Source organism: Geotrypetes seraphini, chromosome 1, assembly GCF_902459505.1.
Source record: "Geotrypetes seraphini chromosome 1, aGeoSer1.1, whole genome shotgun sequence".
In the NCBI taxonomy this organism is placed as follows: Eukaryota; Metazoa; Chordata; class Amphibia; order Gymnophiona; family Dermophiidae; genus Geotrypetes; species Geotrypetes seraphini.
In genome coordinates this window covers 346,111,790-346,131,359 of record NC_047084.1, presented here as the reverse complement: position 1 = coordinate 346,131,359, position 19,570 = coordinate 346,111,790, and the positions used below count along the sequence as shown (strand labels likewise).

Below are 19,570 nucleotides of genomic sequence, written 5' to 3'. Positions count from 1 at the left end.
TCTCCAGCAACCACTAGATTAGAAGCAGCCAGTGGTAATAGAAATTTTTGCATATTTTTGAAAAACTCCATTTGATTGGTATTTGGAGCGAACAAATTAAACAAATCAAGGGTTATTATTTCCCATGCTCATTTTGACATGCACCCACCTTCCCAAAGGGTCTGCATCCACCATTTGAAAATTTGCTAAACATTTTTTACTTATTAATATCGCCACACCCGCCTTTTTCCCATTTGCTGGAGCAAAAAACATTTTGAAATCCACCTTCCTTCCAGCTTCTTAGATTCATGAATTGATAAGTGTGTCTCTTGGATGAAATATATATCAGAATTCTGTTTCTTAAGGAAATCTAACATTTTCCTTTTCTTGATCATATGATTGAGGCCATTTACATTCAACGAAAAAAACTTAATCATCATATAAATATATACCAATTCCAATAATAATATACCTTTTTGATTATTGTCAAATGACCAGACACCCATGTTTTCATAACTTTCAATAGTAAATATTTTAAATTCTCCTCTCCTTTCTTTCCCAAATGTAACCTGAAACATATATTCAATAACCCCCCTATCCCTACACCCCCAATCCCTCCCTCCAAATATTCAAATGTCCATCTTCCTTCTTCCCCAAATTCATCATTAAACAAATTATTAATACTCCTCCCATCCCTATCCCTCCCAAACCCTCCCTCCACATGGATAAACTTGTAACGCACGTAGGAAACGTAACCCCACACTCCTCCCAGGCAACCTTTATAAATATTTCATCTCATACATTATTAAAAATATATTCAATTAAAAATATTATCATACCTATACCTCAATTCATGCATTAAAATTAAATAATCATCCTAAGAGAAATTCATTAACCTATAAGAACAATCAAATTTAATTTCATAGCTCAATTTATCCCATATTTTAATAGCTATCCCACAATATTTTATTATCAATTAAATTAATGATCCCCACCCATACCCATAAATCTTTTTAAAGACAAAACTTATTACTTAATATATTTAAGTTCATATCTAATTCATTTAATTCCATATATGTCTATTTCTCCCTTTAAAAATATCTATTCATTTTATATCATATCTATTATTAAATACCGTATTTGCCGGCGTATAAGACGACTTTTTAGTACCTTAAAATCTTCCCAAAAGTCGGGGGTCGTCTTATACGCCGGGTACAGTTTACATGCCCTTACTTGCGGGGCTGGATGTACTCAGTCGCGCGGCTCTTCTTCTCCCTACCTTCTCTGCTTGCAGTACAGAGCCGAACGGAAGTCTTCCCGACGTCAGCGCTGACGTCGGAGGGGAGGGAGGGCTTAAACAAAGCCCTCCCTCCCTCCGACGTCAGCGCTGACGTCGGGAAGACTTCCGTTCGGCTCTGTGCTGCAGGCATGGCAGGTAAGGAGAAGGAGAGTAGCCTCGCGGTTCTAGTGGCTACCAAGAGAGAGGGGCGGCCGCCCCGCCCCGGTTGCAGCACAGCCGGCCAGGTTCCCTTACTTTTGTGGCACTTCCCCGACCGACCGATAACAGCCCGGGTCCGACAATCCTCCCTGCCCTGTAGCCGCGAATCTAAATACCTTCTTACAGCAGCTGTAAGAAGGTAATTTAGATTCGCGGTTAAGGGCAGGGAGGTTTGTCGGACCGGGGCTGTTGTCGGTCGGTCGGGGAAGTGCCACAAAAGTAAGGGAACCTGGCCGGCTGTGCTGCACCCGGGGCGGTAGAGAAGGTGTGCGGAAGAAGGGGTCGTCTTATACGGCGAGTATAACACAAAACTCTATTTTTTAACTAAAAGTTGGGGGTCGTCTTATACGCCCAGTCGTCCTATACGCCGGCAAATACGGTAAATATCTTATTATGTCACCCATTTGCCAATATAACATGACAATTTGTTTAAATTAAAATGTATTAGCAGGATCAAAAATAAATGAAGTCATTTCAGATTGCAAAAGCAAAAATTCCTATTTAGATATACCAAAACTCTGAATAATAGTTCTATAACACAGTCAATCTGCTTCACTTCTTCTTTCTTCTTTCTTGAAAAACTTCACATAGACATAGGTTCTGCATTTGCAAGGAAACTTTTCAGTTTTTCCGGGTCATCAAAATAAAGCGATTTGTTTCCAGAAGAAATTCTCATTCTTGCAGGGTAATATAACCCGTACTTGTAACCTTTTTCCTTAAGCTGAGCTCTCAATTGGAGAAACTGCTGCCTTACAGCTACAGTACCTTTTTCAAAGTCTGGCAAAAATATAAGCTTAGAGCCCTTATAGTTTAAATTTCTGTCCGCTTTCACCAAACTTAGTATTTCCATTGCTTGGCTGAACCTCAATAACTTAAAGATCAGAGGTCTAGGCTTTGAGTTTTCAGCTGACCGTTGAAAAGGAATCCTGTGGGCACGTTCGATTTCTAATGGGAACTTTGTATTTAATTGAAGTAGTTTTGGAAGTAAATTTTCCAGGAACTGTATCGGGTTTCCCCCTTCCAAATTTTCTCCCAATCCAATAATTTTAATGTTCTTTCTCCTGCCACGATTCTCATAGTCTACCAGCTTCTTTTGCAGTTCTCTGATAAGTTTATTATCCTCCTTTGTTTGTGCTGCAGTCATTTCTACCTGCTCCACTCTAGATTCTAAAACGGCCATTTTCTGATTCACTGCCTCCAACTGCCTATTTGTATTTAAAACCTCTTCTTTTACTTCGCGAATGCTTTCCACGTTTTTTTGAATTTGTTGCAAAATTTTTTTCAGTTCAGCCATTATATCTTTCCTCCCAATTTCCTCTTCATCTGGAAGCGGGGCTTTAGATGTGGCAACCATATCCTGCTTGAGGCGCTTTGCCGTGCTGGAATTCGCAAAGGCTGAATCGATCATTCCCTGCCTTGTGCTCGCCATCCTTATATACCTCCCGATTCCAGAAAAACTTAAATTTCTTCAAAAAAAAGGTATATTATTTTATATACCGCTGCCTGGGGAACAGAGCAACACGATCACACTTCCATGTATCGCGCGCACCAAGCCACGCCCCCCAACTTAGGGGTCCTTTTATTGAAGTACACTAACTGATTTAGCGTGCGCTAAATGTGCACCTTAATAAAAGGACTCCTTAGTCTTATTAGAAGTATATTGTTACAACCTCTCCAACCCCATGCCGGCTCTGTGATGTAAACAAAATAAAGACTTTTCCTCTCTCTTTAAGGTCCTAGTTCACGCTTGATGACGAGCACCAGCTCTGGCAGGATACACATTTCAAATCTGACATATTGTAATCACAAAACAGAAAACAAAATTATTTTTTCTACATTTGTTTGTCTGCTCATTATTCAAATCATGTTGGTCCCAGGCCCTGGTTGTCCTCTAATAACTCGCTTGCCGGGGTCTCCTTCTTTCTTCTTTTTCTGTGCTAACCATCCATCTTCCATCTCTGTCCTCCCCTTCCATTTTCCCTTCCCACCCCTGGAAGTCTGGCATCTTTCCTTTTGGCATGAGATTTGGCCCTCTATTCCTTCCCTCCCTCCATCCAGGCTTCTTAGTCTCACATTAAAGCACCCTGCAGAGGATCGCCGGTCAGCTGTAGCGATCCTATCAGGCTGCCGTCAGCCTCCACAGCACATTCCCTCTGCCGCGGTCCCACCCCTCCTCTGACGTACGGGACCACAGCACAGGGAATGTGCTGCTGAGGCTAAGGCAGCCTGCTAGGATTGCTACAGCCGACTGGTGATTCTCTGCAGGCTGATTTAATGCAAAACCAGGAAGCCGGGATGGAGGGAGGGAAGGAACAGAGGACTAAATCTCGGGCTAAATTTAGTCCACGGGCCTGAGTTTAACACCCCTGCCTTAAGAATATAAAAATAATCTTACTGGGTCAGACCAATGGTCCATCAAGCCCAGTAGCCCGTTCTCACAGTAGCCAAACCAGGTCATTAGTACTTGGTCAAAACCCATGGAGTAGCAATATTCTATGCTACCGATACAGGGCAAGCAGCGGCTTCCCCCATGTCCTTCTCAATAACAGACTATGGACTTTTCCTCCAGGAAAATGTCCAAACCTTTCTTAAAACCAGCTTCGCTATCCGCTCTTAATACAACCTCAGGCAATGCGTTTCAGAGCTTAACTATTCTCTGAGTGAAAAAATATTTCCTCCTATTGCTTTTAAAAGTATTATCCTGTAACTTCGAGTGTCCTCTAGTCTTTGTAAATTGACGGAGTGAAAAATCGATCCACTTGTACCCGTTCTACTCCACTCCTCAGCCTTCTCTTTTCCAAGCTGAAGAGCCCTAACCCTTTTAGTCTTTCCTCATACGAGAGGAGTTCCATCCCCTTTATCATCTTGGTCTCTCTTCTTTGAACCTTTTCTAACGCCGCTATATCTTTTTTGAGATAAGGAGACCAGAATTCAACACAATATTTCAGATGAGCTTGTATCATAGAGGGATACAGAGTCATTATAACATTCTCAGTCATGTTTATCATCCTTTTTTTAATAATTCCTAGCATCCTGTTTGCTTTTTTGGCCACCATCACACACTGGATGGAAGGTTTCATCGTACTATCTACGATGACACCCAGATCCTTTTCTTGGAGTTTAACCCTCCAAGGTGGACCCTAGCATCCGGTAACCGTGATTCGGGTTATTCTTCCCAATGTGCATCACTTTGCATTTGTCCACATTAAATTTCATCTGTCACTTGGACGCCCAATCTTCCAATTTCCTAAGGTCCACCCACAATTTTTCACAATCCACATGCGTTTTGAACAGTTTAGTGTCATCTGCAAATTTAATCACCTCACTCATCTTTCCAATTTCCAGATCATTTATAAATAAGTTAAATAGCACCGGTCCCTGTGGCACTCCACTGTTTACTCTCCTTAATTGAGAAAAATAACCATTTAACCCTACCCTTTCTTTTCTATCCAATAACCAATTCCTAATCCACAACTGCATTTTGCCATGACTCTAACTTTCTCAGGAGACTTTCATGAGGAACTTTATCAAAAGCTTTCTGAAAATCTAGATACACTACAGCAACTGGCTCACCTTTATCCGCATGTTTATTCACACCTTCAAAGAAGTCAAGCAAATTGGCGAGACAAGATCTCCCTCAGCTGAACCCATGCTGACTCTCTCATTAAATCACGTTTATCTACATGTTCCACAATTTTATTTTTTATAATTGTTTCCACCATTTTGCCCGGCACTGAAGTCAGGTTCTATTACAGCACTGCAATGCTCAAGAAAAAATAATTCAGATGGAAACGGAACCAGTGAAGGTAACTAGAGAGGAAAAGCACCCCCAAAGGAAAAATAAGAAAGTTCAAGCCAGAAAATGATTGCTGTTACGGAATTCCATCATCAGAGGCATTAACCTTGGAACACAAGTCAAGGAGCCTAAAACAATAGTGTCTCCCATGATCATCAGCTACCAGGAGTACCAAACAAATACTGCCTATAATTAAGGAAGAATCTTAGAATTCTAATAATTAGGAAATTAGAATTCTAAAGCCGACATTGTTATCCACTTGGGATCAAATGACCTAGACAGCAATACTTCGTTTGCTGTGCAGAAAGCTTTTCGGAAGCTGATAGAAGGGTTAAAACCTTTTGTAAAGGCTGTAGCTTTTCGGAAGTACTGCCTATATATGGAAAAGGAAAGGAAAAAGTACTAAATACTGATATCTTCAATAGGTGGCTCAGAGCCTGGTGTCATCACGAAGGCTTTAGGTACATAAGAGGATGAGGAAATACATGGAAAAACAAGAGTTTATATATTGTATTCCATACTCTGTATGTTAATTGTGAACCACTTTGGTTTAAAGCGGATTATAAATGTTTAAAATAAAGATGGGCTCCAGCTTACTACGACAGATAAAAAAGAATCTTTGCTGAGAAATTCAGGCAATATATTTCTAGGCATTTAAACTAGGAGATGGCATATGTATGCATGACACTTACAGTGGACACCCTCAGCAAAAGACAAGATGTGATGGTAGTAAAAACAACAATGTAAACAACAATATTAGCAAGGCAACATAAACAGATTAAATAAACTAAACGAAAATGAAATTGCTACTGAAAAGTAGCTGGAAAGCAATGACCACAAACACTTGCAGCCTAGGCAACAAAATCACGATCTGCATGATCTGTTAGAGGCAGACTTGCATACTGTAGCGATCAGAGACATGGTTCAGCGATTCCCATGAATGGGACGCAAACATACTGGACAATAATCTTCTCAGGAAGGCCAAAGGTTGAAAAGGCAAAGTAGCAGCTTTATATGTAAAGACCAACAGCCAAGCGACTGAAATGCAGGGAGCCTGGGAAAAGTAAGAAGTGATATGGATAGCTTTGAAAAGAGAAGATGGAACTTCTATCTACATGGATGTTGTCTACAGACTTCCACGTGACAAATTGATAAAGATCTTGTTGCAGATATCCGAAGAGCTGGGGAAGAAAAGAAGGGTGTTATTGCTGGATTTCAACTTGCCAGAAACGAATTGGAAAGTTCCATCTGCAGAATCGGCAAGTAGAGAGATAGTGGATGCCTTCCTTTCAAGAGGGTCTGCTCAAACAAGTGGTGACGAAACCGACGAGTGAAAAGGTAATGCTGGATCTGGTGCTCACAAATGGGGAAGGGACTCTAATGTCTGAGTGGGTGCCCACCTGGGCAGTAGAGATCATCATAAGGCTTTGGTTTGATGTAACAGTGGAGGGTAGCCAAACAAAATTCAAAGGTCCTGGATTTCAAACATGTGCTTTTAAGCTAAATGGAGGAGTATGTGAAGAAAGAGCTAATAGGATGGGAGGACATAAGGGAAGAGGAAAAATAGTGGTCCAAGCTGAAAAGAGCAATAATCAATAATCAAGATACCAAGGAAACCGATATGGTTCTCCAAACTAGTGGCAGAAAAAATAAAGGCAAAAGAATTGGTGTTCATGAAATATAAAAATACTCAAGAATCTAATGGGTTACAAGAGAATAGTAAAATTCCTAGAATCTAATGGACTCTTGGAGGGAGGGAGAGAGGTTGGATGTGGCAGTAGAGGGAGTGGAAGAATTTGCCTCAAAAATATCACAGAAACCCAGGAAGAAGAGGCAAAAGAGATGTCAAACTATCAACCTAGGAGAATACTTTATTGAGTCAATAATACTATAAAAATAGACAAAGTCTATAATATCATGTCCATCTAGACGTGAGTGTAACTGAATCTAGGTTATACTTAAGATTGTTACACTCAAGGCATGACCTAGATTGTTACACTCATGTCTAAATGGACATGATGATATAGACTCTCTCTATTTTTATAGTATTTTATTATTGATTCAAAGTATTCTCCTTGGTTGATATTTTGACATTTCTTCTGCCTCTTCTTCCTGGGTTTCTTCAGTAGAGGGAATGGGACAGATGCACCCTGGATCTCTCTTTCTCTCTCTCTCTCTCTTTCCCCTTTGCAGCAAGGGAGGGAATGAGAAAAGGACAGTGAGTGAGAGGTATGTCCTTTGGATTTTTATTCATGCTATTGAAAACTTTGATTGGAACATAGAGAAAAGGTTTTTTTTAACTGTATGTCATCTTTCTATTGTGATTCTAGTCTGATCGGTTGAGATATACCCTGAGGCAGCAGATTTGTGGTTTGCTGGCCACAGTTGGTGTACCGATCAGCTGAAGATAAGTGGAAAAGTTTTTCTTCTATCTTTTGGTTTTCGCTTGCAAAGCACAGCATAAAGCTTTTACTTTATTGAAGGTTTTTTTGCCAATGAGGTGACCGCTCAACCACCTTTAGCAAACCACTTCGGTGGAGGTAGAAGGGCCTTTGTCTGAGGCTTTTTCCTTCAGTTTTAACCATTTAATAGCTTAGGCTGTTCTCATACTATACCATCGGACATTTTAGCATCAATTGCAATTGAAAGTGTTTACTACTGCATATTTTAAAGTCATCTACCTTGACCTCTTTGGGGGAAAAAATGAATACAAACGATAAATTAACATTTTCTCTGTGTACAGTACAGTGAGCTTTGTGGGAGGGATTTTGTGGTTACCATTATGTATTAAACAAGATTGTACTGTGTGTATATGAAAATGGATGGAAGAAATTGCATTACAGTTAGCATTATTATTATGGGAGTGGGGTCAGGGGCGGAGCTTGGGCAGGGGTACTCAGACTTAGGGGCTACCTGGCTTGAAGAAGTTGAGAAACTCTGTACTAGACCAAACAAAAACTCTGCAACATTTGCTGGACACACAAATCCAGGCTAAGGGCTCTGCTGCACCAAGCTTACAGGGAAACACTGAGCTTTGAAAGGTTTTCTTTGAAAAATCTTCTGTTTCCATCTACTGGTAGGATTTGGGGAAGGGATTAGGGCAGGGGACAAAACCTACCCATATAGATTAGTCTTGTAATAAAGAATTAGAAACACTATCACTATATTTTAACATTTAACTGGGTATTAACCAATGTTATGAAAATTAATTCATCCAAGGTAGTATTATAGCAGGTACAGTTTGACATAAAACAGAATTTTATTAACCGCATTAACAATAGTAAAATGACTCAATACAAGCAAATACAATTAATGAGATAAACATGAAGGTGGCAAACAATCTCATTAACAGGGATAGAGACATTTCAAAAAGAAAGAACAGTAGCAGCATGAATACCACACAACAATCCTTTGTTTTTAACTCATTATTACAATCAAATATCAGGACAAGCTTCTCATTTCATTTAATTGTGCTTTGACTTCCTTGTAAGAGAAAAAACATACATATCTGAAGCGGAATTTTTATTCCAGCTAGAAAATGTGAAATTCAGACTTAAATTTTAATATGTAAGAGCCTCCAATTTTTTTAAAAAATTATTTTACCTTGGCTTTGGCAAGAGAGACATTTTCATGGTTGTTGCTCTTGATAAGGAAAAATCTTGCCTCCTGAATAACATATTTAAGCTTACTGGTTTGATCTGAAAAAAAATTCCAGATGTTAGAAAAATAAAGCAATAATGTTTATACATTTACTGGAAGCAAATTATATAGGAAAACATCTACAGCTATTATATCCTTGCCTTATCAACATCACATTGTTATCTAGACAGTCCTAAACCATGACAAAACATACTAAAGCTGCTTTCACCAAGACTACCTAGAAAAAAAATACATGCATACAAAATGGATACACACACAGACCATTGTAAGAGCTTAAAGCAGCACCATGTGTTAATCAATTTAATTTCCTTGCAACAAAATTATCATTAAAATGTATACCACACTAGTGATTAGTGCAGTGCACATAAATGCAAAAACTAAAAACCTTACCCTTAGGGTCAACAGCTCAATATATAAACTTTTCCAGCCCCACCAATATATAGGAAGGGCACTGCTGAAAGCATTCTGTCTGTGCTGGATGCAATGCCTGCCATGAGCTGCTTCAACTGTTCACAGTCTATGCAATGCCTCCATGGGCTCCAGGACACAGGGAGATTTAAAAACAAACATGCCAGGTAAACACAAAAAGGGTGCTGCCATCTTTGAAATGAAAATAACCACCTAATATACAGTTTATTTAAATTCAAAAAGTAATAACAATATCTGATATCAAACTTCACGCACTTAGTAAAGCAAAGTTGCTTACCTATAACAGATGTTCTCCATTGACAGCAGATTAATCTGGCACACAAGATGGAGTCATCATTTGACATAGGGCAGTATACAACAGCTCTCCCAGAGCTCAGAACTAGTGTAAAAGTCTGATCCTTGATCCTCCTGCACACAGCAATTCTCTTAGTTTAAAGCTTAGAATCACCCTCAGAAAGAAGAGCAGGATTGTGTGCCTGATTAATCCTACTATCTATGAAGCACACAAATTACTAGTAAGCAACTTTGCTTTTTCTGTCGACCAGCAAGATTGAATCAGACAAGTGGGAGACTCGCAAGCTCAGGGTAGCTCCAGCTTCTGAAAGAATAAGTCCACTACTGAGGAGCAAACCCCTGGAATACTAAAATGAAAATGTAATAGGTATATAGACAGATTGTTCAGTCCTTCTTGACTGAAGGTATCGTTCCTAATTAGAGGCTGGTCCAGGAACTAAAGTGAAGTATAGAGCATGGACCAAGTAGCTGCTTTGCAAAAGTTATCACTTATGATGTGGTTTTGAAGAGTCTTTATTAAAATCTTACATACTACCAAAAACTGATCATATCTAAGCAGTTCACAGTATTCACAATCCCAAGTCATATTTTATGAAATATACAAGATAAAACCAAAACTGAGTCATACCCTATATTAAACTGTTGCCACCTGTCTAAAATACCCATCTCCAATCTTTTACCAATTTACGGAACCTCCCATAATTCTACTTCCTCCTAATCTCCCTTGGCAGACTGTTCCACCATGACTCCGTTACTGAGAACATTCTATTTTGCAACCATATTCTTCCACTTTCTTTACTTTCAATATAACTAACAACATTCCAGACTAGATCATAAATGTCTCCTGGGGCAGTTAACAGTTCAACTTCTCTGCAAGAATGTGGGTTCCCTAACCTTATCACTGAAAAATTTAATCCAGGATTCTAACGGGAATCAATGCAGTTAGATCTACCTCAAATCATCCTTGCTGCTACATTCTGCTGTTTCAATACCCTATCCAGTCAACAATGCATTACCATGTTCTGGGTGCATGATTAACAAAGACAAGTTACTGCCTGCAAAAACTTCTTACTCAAATATTATTGTATCCCTTTTACCAACTCCAAATATGTCTTACTAATCACTACCCAAGCACATGTCTTCATGTCAGACCCTTCCTCTGAGTGCACTGCCAATACCCTCATCATCAACTCTCACCGAGACTACTGCAACCTGTTTCTTACTGGCCTTCCGCTATATCATCTCTCTGCCCTTCAATTTGTTCAGAACTCTGCTGCACACCTCATATTCTGCCAATGTTGCTATGCCCACATTACCCCTTTTAAGTCACTTCATTGGCTCCCTATCCATTTCCGCATACAGTTCAAACTCCTCTTACTGACATACAAGTGTTTTCACTCCATAGCTCCTCAGTTTCTCTGCACTCTCTCCCTGAGCACTCTGCTCATCAGATAAGTCTCTCTTTTTAGTACCCTTCTCCTCTATGGAAAACTCCAGACTCTGTCCTTTCTATTTTGCTACACTGTATGCCTGGAACAAACTGCCTGACTCGGTATGTCAAGCTCAATCTCTGACAGTATTCAAATCCAGTCCTCTTCTTTGAACATAAGAACATTCCCTCTTATTCCCTCTGTAATTCCCCCACTTAAGCACTGTGTATTGATGCATCTTCTTGTCCAGTTTGTCTGTCTTGACTGGACTGTAAGCTCTTTTGAGAAGGGACTGTCTCTTCTATATTTTGATGTGCAGGCTTGCATATGTCTAGTAGTGCTATAGAAATGATTAGTAGTAGTACGTTACATCCTGTATCATAAGGACTTCCAAATATCTAGTTTTTTTCTTCTTCCTTACAGACCACACTATTCACCTCTAGTGTTAAAGGCAATGCAACAGTCTACCATTAACAGTCTACTTTGATTGCACCAAGTTTGATTTAAGGCTAGTACATCTCAACCAATATCCCACAAATGTTTGCGCCCAAATAAATCCTCCCCATTTTATGCTCTCAGGGGTAAAATGACCACCACATAACACCAATATGTTTGATAACATTTACCAGCAGACACAAACAGATGTTTTAACAGTATAAAAGAAAAGAATCCTGTGGGACCCAGACCCCTCTCTGCAGAACCATTCTGTACAACCACTACCAATATAGCAATTCTAAAAGATCTGCCTAGAAAAATTATGAAATCCAGTCCAAACCAATTTCCCCTTACACCAAAGTTGGTAGATCTAGTTCAAAACAGATATTGATTAGCTAGGTCAAATGCGGATGCCAAAGCCAAAAAGCACAGTTACTTACCGTAACAGGTGTTATTCAGAGAGAGCAGGCAGATATTCTCACATGTGGGTGACATCATCCACAGAGCCCCGGGGTACAGACACTTGAAAAATGCATCACCACTAAGATTTTTTTAAAGTTTGCGATAGCCCCCCCAAATCTTAAGTCCTGGAACCCTCCACAGCTTATCTTAAAGCCCTGTTTGTCTAGAGGTAAAGTAAGACAGGAATGATCTTCCTACGCTCTTGCCCCAGGAAAGCTGTGATCAAAAATGGCTGTCACGAGTTCCCACAGCAGTCTCACAAGTTCCCATGAGACAGCTGCAGGAACGTGAGGCAGCCTTTTTTAATCACAGCTTTCCACGGGCCAGGAGCATAGATCATTCCTATCCTGCTTGACCTGGTCAGAGATGGTCATAAGTCCGGATAACCAGGTAGGTCAGTACGTGAGGAGTTCAGAGCTCCCTACATAGCCTTGCCTTTTGCAACATAGGTGTCAAAATAGAATCCTCCAAATTATGGAATATAAATCATTTTTATAGTAATAAATTGATGCCTTACAAATCCCAGCAATTCTTCCTCTAACCTCTGCCAAGAATCAAATACTCTAATACTAGACTTTGCCCTCCACTTAATGACAATGACCTTAATCTACCTGTCTCTCCATCCTACAAACCCATTTTCCAGTGCAATAGGTGAGACATTCTAGACAAGCGGGTAGTGTCCCCATGGCTGCATGCCATTGCAGAAGGAATCCAGTTCAGATTTTTCTCTGTGTCTCTTCTGTACTTCACTGAGCTAAGCACCACCTACAGTTTATCCCTTCTGCTGCTTGCCTGCAGGAGTGTGTTCGTACTGCTCTCCACATTTTTATTTTATTCAGTGTTTTTAGCCCTTTTTTCTTCAGGTTTTTTGTGCTCAGCACGTTTCTTTCACTTTGCCTGCTTTGAGAACACAGAGCTTCTGCTCTGCACATTTTATTATTTTATTCAGTGTTTTTAGCCCTTTTTTCTTCAGGATTTTTGTGCTCAGCATGTTTTTTTCGCTTTACCTACTTTGAAAACACAGCTTCTGTCTATAGCTATGGGTACCTGTTAGCAAGGGTCAAGCGAAGGCTGTCAGATGCCCACAGGAGGCTTGGTGGTTTCTCATAGGGTGCCCGAAGCATCTTGTCACCTCCACCCGTCCTGATGCACGTCTGTTGGTCCACATGGGTGAAGGTGCAGTCATACATAGGGTCTGACTAGCAGCCCGAAGATCAACTTTACAGAGCCATTCCCAGTATGATTCTCTAATCCAGCTACTGTAAGAAAGCTGAGGCAGGTTGCAGCACAGATCCACAAACAGGTCACAGTGAGCATAGCCTGTTACAGCCTGTGAGATGGATCGGGGGAGGTCTGAAAAGTGGAGTTTTCAAGGTTTCTGTATTTACCCTGTGTTTCCCCACCTGAAAAATCCTAAAATCATTTTGTTTTTTTTAACTTTGCTAAGTGTGGCAAATATTGTGATTTTGTTGTGAATTTCACTGCAGCGCCATCTTGGATTTTTAGCAATCTTTATTTCAAAAGCTCCCTGCTTCTCCAGATTTTTGCCTCAAATCTTGTTGGGATGAGTCCTTAGGCTCTCCTATTGTGAATTATTTCCAGGATTGCACAAATTAGGTTCTTCAAGAGCATTCTTGCGCCACATTCTGCGTGATGCAGCCGGGAGGAGTGGCAGTGCAAAGCTTAGCCTCTTCTCCTGATCCAGCATGTGACAAAATGCTCAGCTAGCCTGGTGGGGCAGCCTTCTTTATTTCTGGGGCTCGGTACGATTGTGGTCCTTCCATAGCCTCTGAAATGCATGGTTAAGTCATCAGAGGGTGACTAGGTTCCCCAGGAGTCGGAGACTTTCTCAGAGTTTCTGAAACAGTTGTAAAAAAAAATAAAAATAAAAACTTTTCAAAGCATGAATTTTTCACCTATGCAGTCCCGCTCTGTATTCGTTGCCATCTCCCAGTGGTTTTGCTTCTCTTGGCATGTCCTTGTCTCAGTTAGCCGTTGTTACTGATCTGCCTCATCCTGGTCTTTATGCTGCTATCCACTTTGCTGACCCCTTATTTCAAGGTGCAACGCTTCCAAAGACAAAGGATTAGGGAATGTATGCTGAATCTTTGAATTCTTTTTGGCCTCTAGGACCTGAGGTCGATCCCACATTTCTGCGCTTATTTCAGTCTGTAGAGCTTTACTGAATCCTATTTCTGAGTCTTTGCAGGAATTGCATTTGGTCACTCAGCCAGCTCTATCCTCTTCTTCCTCCAGGTTTTCTGGTGCGCGCAAAATCTCCCACCTTTACCTGGCACCCTGATATGACCATTTTAATATCAGCGCAATGTGACTATCTGGAAGTTGCTCTTATGTTAGTAAAAACCATGTCTCACTTGTATCCTCTGACACTGGAGTGCCTGCAGGTTCTGGATCAGCTTAGAATGGATTCTTTAGTTACGCAGGTACCTGACTGCACCTCTCTACCCAGGGATAGTGCTGTGCTGCTTACAGATATGCAGGACTGTCGTGTGGACGTTGTCCTCAGGAGGCTTTTTGATGTAGCTGCTTTGGGCTTTCAGATAGCTTTGGTGACATTTGTTGTCACACGCATCTGGTTCTAAGAGAGAGGTTTTAGAGGATCTGCATTAAAGATAGTTTTCACAGCAACCTGCGAACTACTGTCTGCCTCTGCCCACCCACAGGCTCAAATTACTCTTATACTACTCCTAAATTACCCTTCACATTTCTCCAGCTGATCTTAACAAGGACAATTGCACAAACCAGAAACACCTAACCCCCAATCCCTCTCACCAGATCTGGAAACTCACCCTTTTCCCCACACCTGAAGAGGTAATGAGGATCTGCTCTGCTGAGAAAAAAAAAACAACCCAAACAAACCATCCATTGGAACATCTTGTATGGTGGTATTCAAACTTGGGAAAGGTAAACTTTGGATTCCAAAAAGTTTTATTAGTTCACATATAGACTCTACACGTCCGTGTTTCGGCCTAACTGGCCTGCATCAGGAGTCTTGACAAATAAAGAACTTGTAAAGCAGCCCTCTGTTGTCTTGTGATTTTGTGTGCACTCACCATGATGCAACTTTTGACGCGTATAGGAAAACCAAATAGTTTCAAAAGGATCAGCACACACAGCGGTCTTCACAATAAGAGATACTTCTTGAATGAAGTACTTTTGGAACCCAGAGGTCATATTAGCTGCTCTTTTTTTCTTTCACCGATGACTGGAGGCCTAGTCTGGAGCTGCAGCACATATGTGAGGTTCTCAAGATTCCGCGCTCTCACATGGAAACAGTCTGATCTGTTATAGCAGTGGTAGCCCCAGAGATGTCTCTTGCCTCTCTGGATTCCTGGGAGCATGCTTTCACATTCTGAACTTTCTAGTCCACCACACTTACTTCCGGTTTCACGTCGTGCACAAACATTGCCAGTTTTTGGCTCTACCCTTTGGACTAGCAATGACTTCTCGGGCCTTCGCTGCGATGATGGTAGTTGTAATGGCTTACTTAAGTAACATGGGTCTACAAATTCATCCTATCTTGGCTGAATGGCTAATCAGAGCGCCTTTGTAAGCTGACGGTTGACACACAGTGGATCAGGTGTTCCACGTGCTAGAGAACCTTGGTTGGATTGTGCATTTCAGACACTCTTACCCAAACAGTCTTGAAATACCTGGGTGTTCTCTTCAACACAGCTGCAGGCCGCATCTGTTTTCCAGGGACACGTGAACTGATTCTGCATTCCCGAATTTCTTCCCTTCTCCAGCTCCTTCTGCGTGGGTCCTGGGATCTGTGACTATCATGTTGGATGTGATTCTCTGGGCGAGTGCACACATTTACCCTTATCAATTTGTCTTACTTTCTCACTTGGCATTACAGACTAATCTTCCCAGGATTTTGGAGGCTGGGGCCAGCATTATTGATGGCTTCTCCCACAATCGCTATGCAAGGACATACCACTGCAGCTTGCCTCCTGGGTCGTGGTGCTGACAGATGCCAGCCTTCAGGGCTGGGGAGCCCGCTACACTCGGAATCTCATTCAGGGGTATTGGCCGCCCTTCTCGGTGGAAATGGATGCTCAACCAGTTGGAGCTCAGAGCCCTTCAGCTGGCTCTAGTACACTTGCAGAATACTCTGGAGGGCCAAGAGGTCAGTCTTCTCAGACAATGCAACAATTTCTTATGTCAATTGCTTATGTCAATTACCAGGGAAGTACCAACAGCAATTCTCTGGCTCAGGAAGCCCACCTTCTCATTCTGTGGGTAGAAACCGCCTCTTCAGGTTCTCTCAGCATGTTCAGGCTGACTTAATCAGCAGATAGCCCTTGGTTCAGGGCGAATGAGCACTGGCCCCTGCAGCATGCCGAGCCCTTGTGTGGGGCTGGGATCAGTACCGCTTCAACCTTATGGCCATGGCAAAGCACTTGCATGCAGCTCAGTTCTTCAGTTGAAGGTCTGAGCTTGGAAGCGAGGGTTTTGATGCTCTGGTGCACAGCTGTGGCCTCAGGAAATCCTCCTGTACGTCCTTTCCTCCCTGGCCCATGCTAAGCCGAGATTTTTGGCGGATCTAGGTCCATCCAGGCTGTGTCAATCTGGTGGCTCCAGACTGGCCTTGCAGGCTGTCGTATACAGCTCTGCTGCAGCTTTACTAGAGTAGCAAATGTCACGCCCATCTTCAAGAAAGGCTCAAGGGGAGACCCGGGAAACTACAGGCCGGTGAGCTTGACCTCGGTCCCGGGAAAGATGATGGAAGCGCTGATTAAAGACAGCATCTGGGAACACATTGAAAACAATGGGCAGCTAAAGTCGAGCCAGCATGGCTTCTGCAAGGGCAGGTCATGCCTCACGAACTTATTATACTTCTTTGAGGGGGTAAACAGCCAGGTGGATAAAGGGGAATCCATAGACATCATTTACCTTGACTTCCAAAAAGCCTTCGACAAGGTACCACATGAAAGACTGCTAAGGAAGCTATGGAACCATGGGGTGCAAGGGGTGGTCCACCGATGGATCAAAAACTGGCTGGCGGACAGGAAACACAGGGTTGGAGTAAAGGGCCATTACTCAGATTGGAAATGGGTCACGAGCGGAGTTCCGCAGGGGTCGGTGCTGGGACCGCTTCTGTTCAATATATTTATTAACGAACTGGAGGCGGGAACAAAATGTGAGGTTATTAAATTTGCGGATGACACTAAACTATACAGCAGGGTCAAAACCATGGAGGACTGCGAAAACCTCCAAAAAGATCTGACAACGCTGGAAGAGTGGGCCAAAAAGTGGCAAATGAGCTTCAACATAGGGAAATGCAAGGTCATGCATGTTGGGAAGAAGAACCCAATGTTCACTTACAAGATGGGGGGATCACCGCTAGGGGTGAGCAACCTTGAAAGAGACCTGGGAGTGATGGTGGACACAATATTGAAGGCATCTGCGCAGTGCGCCACAGCCTCAAGGAAAGCGAACAAAATGTTGGGTATCATTAAGAAAAGTATCACGACCAGGACGAAGGAAGTCATCCTGCCACTATATCGTGCAATGGTGCGCCCACACCTGGAGTACTGTGTCAAGTACTGGTCGCCGTACCTCAAGAAGGACATGGCAGTACTTGAGAGAGTCCAGAGAAGAGCAACTAAGCTAATAAAGGGTATGGGGGACCTCTCATATGCTGACAGACTGAAAAAACTGGGGCTTTTCTCCCTGGAAAAGCGACGACTTAGAGGAGACATGATAGAAACCTTCAAGATCATGAAGGGCATAGACTACAAGTACAAGGGGGCACTCAGAGAAATTGAGAGGGGAAAGGTTTAGAACAAATGCCAGGAAGTTCTTTTTCACCCAGAGGGTGGTGGATACATGGAACGCGCTACCGGAGGATGCGATAAGCAGAAGCACGCTACAGGGCTTCAAGGAAGGTCTGGACAGGTACCTGGAGGACAAAGGGATTGAGGGGTACAGATAAGAGTAGAGGTAAGGTTATAGGGATAGGATTAGAGGTAATTTGTAAATTAGTCAGAGACCACTGTTCAGGCAGTGGGCCTGATGGGCCGCCGCAAGAGCGGACCGCTGGGCGAGATGGACCTCTGGTCTGCCTCGGCGGAGGCAACTTCTTATGTTCTTAGTGGCCTTCGGTTGCAAGTGCACCTGGCCTACTTAAGCAGGGTCTGGTCTGTGTGGAGGACCCGGGTCATTTTGCTCTTCCAGCTAGGCTCTTAAGTGTGCAGCCTAAGTCTACTAGGGCTCTTTTGCTATGGTCCTTGGCACTCTGCTCATATCTAAGCAACTGTCTCCTGTATCTGCTTCCACTATGGCATGGGAGACTACAGTATTGGTGTTCTCAGGACCATGTGTAGCCTTATTCTGATCCACTTTCAGTGGTGCTGACTTTTATCCAGGTTGGTCTTAATCAAAGCCTCTCTGTGGCGTCCCTTTGGTTCCAAGTGGCTGGGCTCTCTTGTTTTCATGCCCAGGGTTGTCCTTCATCTTTGGCGCCTTACCCTGACATTGCCAGATTTTTGACAGGGGCTCTTCGCATTGGACCTCCGATATATCTACCATTCCCTTTCTGGGACCTCACCCTGGTGCTGTATAGTCTATACAAGACTTCCTTTGAGCCCTTTCAGGATGCTTCCCTCTTGGCCTTGACGCTATAGATGGATTTTCTGATTGCTGTTCCGTCAGCAAGCCGCGTCTCCGGACTCCAGGCTCTTTCTTGCAATGAACCATTCCTCCGAATCTTGGAGACTGGGATTTTCTTCCTTTCGTCCTGCTGAAGATGGTTTCAGCTTTCCATGTTGATCAGGAAGTACATGTGACTATTTCTCAGCCTACTGTTTCAAAGCCACATGATCATATTTTGAGGATCCTGGATATGCACAGAGTACTTCTTCTCTATTTGGTTGTCAAAAATGAGAGTCTTTCTGACTATTTATTTGTGTTACCTTATTCTGTCAAGCGGGGCATTCCCGCTGCTAAGGCTTTGATTTCCAGATGGATCCGTGAGGCCCTTTCATCAGCCTACATGCTTTCTGGGAAACAGTCTCCTGTTTCCATCCAGACGCATTCTTCTAGGTGTGTGACTTCTTCGTGGGCCAAAGCTAAAGCTGTTTCTCCTGAGATTTGCATGGCGACAATGTGGTCCTCTATACACCCTTTTGCCCTGTTTTGCAGAATGCATGAGGTGAGACAGGATTCTGCCTTTGGTGTCCTCAGTCTTGAGGATCGGTGCAGTGAACCCCCCCCTGACTTTTTGGGGGACTGCATTTGTATGTCCCACTTGATTATAATGTCTCACCTATTGCACTGGTAAACGCTTTTCCAGTAGATAAGTGAGACATTCTACAATACCACCCTGTGGTACCTTGGAGAACAAACAGTACTTGGAGGCTGGGGAGCATACTGTATCTATGTTCCTCTTTTGACAATTAAAAAGGTATTAAAAATGACTATTTATAAAGGCCTTTTCTTGAAAGTTCCTTACTTTAATAATAATGTTGGAGAGCTTTTCAATATATGTTGTATTGTTTTTAAAAACTGTGTAAGTATCTTGTGAACTGCTTAGGTTTAAAGCATGATCATGAGGTTTAAAGC

The 19,570-nt window shown here is 42.3% G+C and overlaps 1 protein-coding gene across 8 annotated transcripts in view; it reads right to left on the bottom strand.

Moving 5' to 3' along the window:
* The window catches only part of YTHDC1 (YTH domain containing 1), a 397,408-nt gene that overhangs the window by 125,038 nt on the left and 252,800 nt on the right, over positions 1-19,570 (bottom strand). For all 8 annotated transcript variants that reach the window (XM_033963055.1, XM_033963075.1, XM_033963093.1 and 5 more), the window contains one exon: positions 8,877-8,971. In XM_033963055.1, coding sequence (XP_033818946.1) covers positions 8,877-8,971 — 95 coding nt within the window. The remainder of the gene's footprint in view (positions 1-8,876; positions 8,972-19,570) is intronic.